The sequence below is a fragment of the Rhea americana genome, unplaced genomic scaffold (assembly GCF_003343005.1).
Source record: "Rhea americana isolate MKP2758 unplaced genomic scaffold, rheAme1 scaffold_118, whole genome shotgun sequence".
NCBI lineage: Eukaryota > Metazoa > Chordata > Aves > Rheiformes > Rheidae > Rhea > Rhea americana.
Window position 1 is genome coordinate 3,051,169 of NW_028185239.1, and position 5,367 is coordinate 3,056,535.

General features: G+C 50.3%; 1 protein-coding gene across 1 annotated transcript in view; it reads right to left on the reverse strand.

Annotated features, from left to right (window-relative positions):
• Positions 1-2,049: 2,049 nt before the first annotated feature.
• LOC146600726 (uncharacterized) overlaps positions 2,050-5,367 on the reverse strand; it is a 5,418-nt gene continuing 2,100 nt past the window's right edge. The window contains exons 2-3 of the mRNA XM_085319847.1: positions 3,203-5,043; positions 2,050-3,036 (exon numbers count right to left, since the gene is read on the reverse strand). Coding sequence (XP_085175973.1) covers positions 2,050-3,036; positions 3,203-3,499 — 1,284 coding nt within the window. The 5' untranslated portion in view covers positions 3,500-5,043. The remainder of the gene's footprint in view (positions 3,037-3,202; positions 5,044-5,367) is intronic.

Here is a 5,367-nt window from a genome sequence, read left to right on the forward strand (position 1 = left end):
TCTCTCTCTGACATATGTAAGTAGTAGTTTTGGTGAAAGCATTGAGCAATGCTAAGTGAAGCTGCACAAACCTGTAGTACTGATCTCTGCATGCTTGAGGTTGCCCTGAATCTAGGAAGAGCTGATAATGGCTCCCTTTCATCTTCTCTCACCTGAATGAACCTTTAAGAAGAAATGAGGAAGAGACATGGAATGAACAAGGCTCTGCAATTGCAGTTATGATGTTAAGAGTTGAAGATTACAGGGGAAAGGAGATCCACCTAAGAAAGCTGGGAATCTGAGTAGCTGGCATCCTGTTAATGTGTATGTAGTTGGATTTGGCTCAGACTCCCCTTTAGTATGATGGAATGGATTGCCTTTTTCCTTTTTTCTTTTCTTTTTTTTTTTTTTAATGGATGATATAGTTGAGGTTTTGCTTTCACATAAACACTTGGCTTTAACTTCTCTTTTTTCAGTAAGAGATTGAGAGCTGTGATGAGACATGATAGCTGGTATCTTAAAAGAATCTGGTATAATCATGTAGGAAGACAGTACTGAAGGCACACCTAAATATAGTGTGTTCTAGAGACTGGGAGCTTGCTTCCACACATACTTGCCATGCATCTTAATCCTGATCATGTCAAAACTCTCTTGTCCCTGTTTTTATTCAACATGGAGAAAAAATTGTCAAAAAGTTGTGATTCGAATTACTGAGATACAATTGCGCATGACAGATGAAGAGGGACATACCACTAACCAAGGAGTTCTACTGTAATTTATTCTGCAAGGGTTAAAGGCTGTTCAGCCAGTTGAGCTGCGACTTTGACCAGGCTCCTCAACTATGGCTGTGCTGGTAATAACATTCCTGMTGAATCCAGGTAGAAAACACCTCAATGTATTTTCTGCCTTGCCTTTGAGAGGAACATAACTTTTACAGGGTGAACTTGTGCAGCTATTTCAAAGTGGTTTTCTATGTTTATAGAATACTGATAGAATATTGGTGCATATGTATAGTACGGTTGCATAAAGTTCCTGTCTTCTGCCAAAATAAAAATGGAGTAGTTATTGCTTCAACTGCTGCAACAACAAATCTAGCCAGGGATTGATTATGTAGTTTCTCAGTTAGGGGAAAGAAAAAAATCCCAGTCTATTCATATCACTTTGGAGAGTGCAGATTCCTGTAGATGCTTAAAACCTGCTAAAGCAAAGGGCTTAGGGGAAAACAGTACTCCTGTCCAGACAGACATTAAATTGGACTACATTTCTGTCACATCTAACCTTCATTCACCAAAGGCACCTGTTCCAAGCTCTCTTCTGTTCTCTGCCCTGGGGAATCCCAGGGGAGCGTGGTCAGTGCACGTGGGTGGACACTCCTTTGGTGTGTGCAGCCTGCACTTTCCCTCGTCCACATTCAGGAGTGGTCAGCTCTGGTGAATGCTGCACTTCTCGAATGCTCCCAAGACAGCGTTGAGTTGCTGCGTGTTGCGATGGAGGTGGGGGCAACGTGGGAAAAGGAACCCAATGCAGTGGTTTGGAAAGAGGGCTCCACAATCGCCGCTGTGATTTCGGCAGTGGAGCCCAGTGATGGCAGACACGGATGCTGATTGTTGAGTACGTGTCAGGCATCAGTCTAACGCAGGAGACCTGGCTCCAGTGGGGAATTGTTCCTTTTTTAGATTTATCACTCCACTAATACCTCTTCATTTCACCTTATGCTCTGTAGCCTGTGTCCTGAAACACAGTGAGAGCACCGATCGAAAAAGCTTGCTGGCAGAGACCTGCCACGGAGAGCACAGTAATGTGGCCTGTCCTTGAAGGGGAAGGAATCCTTTGTGTTTGGCTTAATTTACTCCTTGATTTCAATCAGGGTGGCGGGAGCTGCTAGTGGCCACATGGAGCTCCCCTGAGAGAAGGTGGAAGAACATCCAAGAGCTACCCGGGGGCACTAGGTCAGCTGTGGCAGGATCATGGTGGAGAGACAGGAAGAAAAAGGTGAGGTGTTTTGGGGAAACCTGGTGGAGGCAAGCTAGAGGAAACTCTCCTGCCTCTGCCCACCTCCTTGCTCTTGCATTATGGCATCTCCTGCAGCCTCATTGCTTGCCGCTTCCCAAGGCCGTGGGGGAAGCCATCAGCGGAGCTCCACCCTGACAGGCCCTGCAAAACCTCCTCTGGTGGCCTCCGCTTGCAGCACGAGGTTGCAGCAGACACCTCCAGAAGCCCCTTCCCACCCGAGCTCCTCTCTCCCTCTCGTACCGCTTCACCGCATTTCCCTCCAGCCCTGCCTGCCTTCATCGGCAGCGCCTGCACCACACTTAGTCTCCTGACGCCGACCTGACACGAAGAAACATGGGGGCAAACTCTTCCCAGGCTTTTATTTGGAGCAGAAAAGGGACGGGGGGGCAACGATGCGGCAGCCTTCCTGCAGCAGCCAGCAGAGAGCCTGTGTGCCTCTGCCTCCATGCTCTGTGGCAGCCCCCGTCTCGTGGCACCTCTGGCACCTGCATCCTCTGCTGTCCCTCTCACTGCGCTGCGATGCAGCAGCAGCAGAAAGCTCTGCGCAGAGCACCGAGCGCTGCCCTGAGGCGCGAGGACCATCGCCTGGGAGGCGCAGTGTGCGGGAGGGTGGCGATGCCCATGGGGGAAGGAGAGTCCTGGGCGAGGGGCYGGGCAGGCGCAGGGCAARGCTGAGGGTCTGCGTGTGGGGGGCAGGCCTCTGCCCTTGCTCCCGCGCAGCACCTCCTCCTGGCACCTTGGCCCGTCCCCCAAGAGGCTCCTGAGGCTCGGCCTCACCCAGGTCATGCACAAGGAGATGCTTTGCTGCAGCTCCTCCCCTTGCAGAGCCTCTTCCTCAACCTCTCCTTCCTCATCACTCCAGTCTGCTGGCTCATGCTTCGGTGCTCCACCAGCTCTCCTGCTGGCTCCCCTCTCACACTCCCTCTCAGGGGCATGTGCATAGAGCCGCTCCAGCACCTGCCACTTGGAGCTCGCGTCCTTCAAGAGCTCCACTCGTGTCAGCTCCGGTCTCCACAGGTTGTAGAAGGAGTTTCTGGCGCAGAGCTGAAGCGGGAGACGGAGCTCTGTGAAGGCACTTGCTTTGCCCAACACAAAATGCCCCCCGCAGACCTGCCAGCACCGGCATCGTCAGGCCCTTGCAGCAGGGCACAGCGGCTGGCCCCGACGCGCGGAGGCTTCCCCCCTGCCACCGCCCACCCCTTGCACTCACCTCCCTGGGTCGAACGTTGAGGCGTCCTGATGCTGTGAGGGAGAAACGCTTCCCCTTGCCCTCCTCTTCCTCGCTCTCGCTCTGCCTTGGCCTCCGCTCCTTCCTCTGCAGGCAGGCTTCTCGCAGCTGCGCCAAGGTCTGCCCGGTGCGCGCCAGGCAGCTCCTCTCGAGCTCCTCCAGTGGCTCGGTTTTGATGGAAAGCACTGCGAGGTACCGCGAGGTGTTGTCGGGGTTCACACGCGCAGCGTCCTGCCTCGGAAGCGACACATGATGCGCAAAGGCACCTCCTAATATCATGAATTGCAATTTACAGGCCAGCCATCACCTAAAGGCTTCTCAAGACAAAAGGTTCCTTGCTCTTCTGCCTCTCCATTTCCTGCTTTCTCCCRCAGAATGGAAGCAGAAAACCAGTTGCTTTTATCGGTGTTTTCCTGTGCCGTGAGCTCAGCAGTGTCACAGCATTGTCCAGTGCTCTACACAGATCTGCCGAGCAGCGCTGGGCGGTCCTTTGCAAACCCGTGTTGTTTCGTGGCTTCCGTCTGTCCTTGGCTCACGGCACCCTACTCAGAGGACCATGCTCGTTCCTTTGTACTATGGCCATACTCACTGCTCACATGGATTACGGCTCTATTTTTAGCTGTGTGAACAGAGACACATGTCAGATGAAGGACTGTGAATGATTTTTTTTTTTTTTTAAGGAGTGGAAGTAGTAGTACCAAGGAGGCTTCCTTCTATGCAAACAGTTTTAAGACTGCTGGCCTGGTTCTGAGCATCTTAAAGCCATCCTTAATAATCAATTAGCTGATCTGCTCAGCAAAAGCAATGGAGTAAGGAGGATTTCACGCGCAGCTGATGGGAGTTAGCCTTTGACAGGGATAACGTATTCTGACATTCAGCAACTCTAGCACCTGTCTTCTGCATGTCTGAGGATGGAAAGACCTAGTGCAACTAATTTTCTAACCCTTTGACTGGCTCCTCTCACAGCCTTCTAAGTTTAAGCCTGCCCTCTGACAGCCTTCAAGTCCATTCTGCCATGACATTAAGGAAGCAGTATTTTTTGGTTTTAACTTGCRTGTTACTACRCCTKTGCTTTAACAAAAGGGTRGTGCACATCAGTACTAYAGGAACTGCAACAAGGAGAATTTAATACAGCTGTTGTCTAGAGAAGGCACAAGAACCAAAGCCTGTTACAGATTCTTCTAGAGTAGTAGCTCTCTCTGGCTTCCTCTTGCACCGTCTTTCGGCAATGCAGAGCAGAAGGTGGCCTCTTTGGCTTAGYGTGTTAAATTTTAAGCTTGCCCAGTCAGGAATTGGGCATGAATGCAAGTCTAAACTGATGGCTTGGGCATGTACAACTGAGGCAGGAGACAAGCAGAAAAGTCATGCTGATAGATTATTTGACAATTCACTGAGAAATCCCAGCTACTACAGCCACTTYGCAGGATTTCCACAGGTAACAAGGTTTCCGTCCCCATTTCCTGCAAAACAAACCCCAGATAGTTAGAAAACACCTGACTTCTCTCTTTGTCCTAGCTGTTAAATACCGCAAAAAAATAAGAAATGAGAGGAGATATAAAAGTCAGCTCAGAAGCTACATTTGAATGGATTTTTAGAATTACACCAACAAGATAGTTATTTACTTTTTTATTAACTATCCATTTAGCAGTAGCCTCTGGAGCTACCACGCAAAGGAATCCTAAAGATGAAGGCAGCAGCCATGATGCCACCTGAGCCTTCCGCATTCACGCGGCTTCATTTTTTCATCTCTATGCCATAGAGATCATTACGCTTCTGGCTCAAAACAGGGATTTGTTGACGGATTTCTGCAAGCTTTTTCAGATCTACAGGGAGAAGAGAGAGCTATTAGAACACAGTCAGAAAGGCCTGGAAAGTGCACAGCTTGCTCTGAGCAAGGCAGGAAATGAGCGGCTTTCACAAAGAAYGTTCCTGTTGGTCACCATGACTAGGGAGCCAGGGCAGAACAAAGCCTGAACTTTGCTCTTGCCTAAGGCAGCAGCTGCCTTACAAGGGAGGAGGCTGGAATAGTCTGGCCTCRCTGCTGCTGCTGCTCTTGTTTTATGCTAGCAGAGACAGGGAAGGGAAGGCTGCATCATATGTACCTGTGTGGGGACAGACAAGCCCAAGACCCCCAGCTCTTAGGCTCA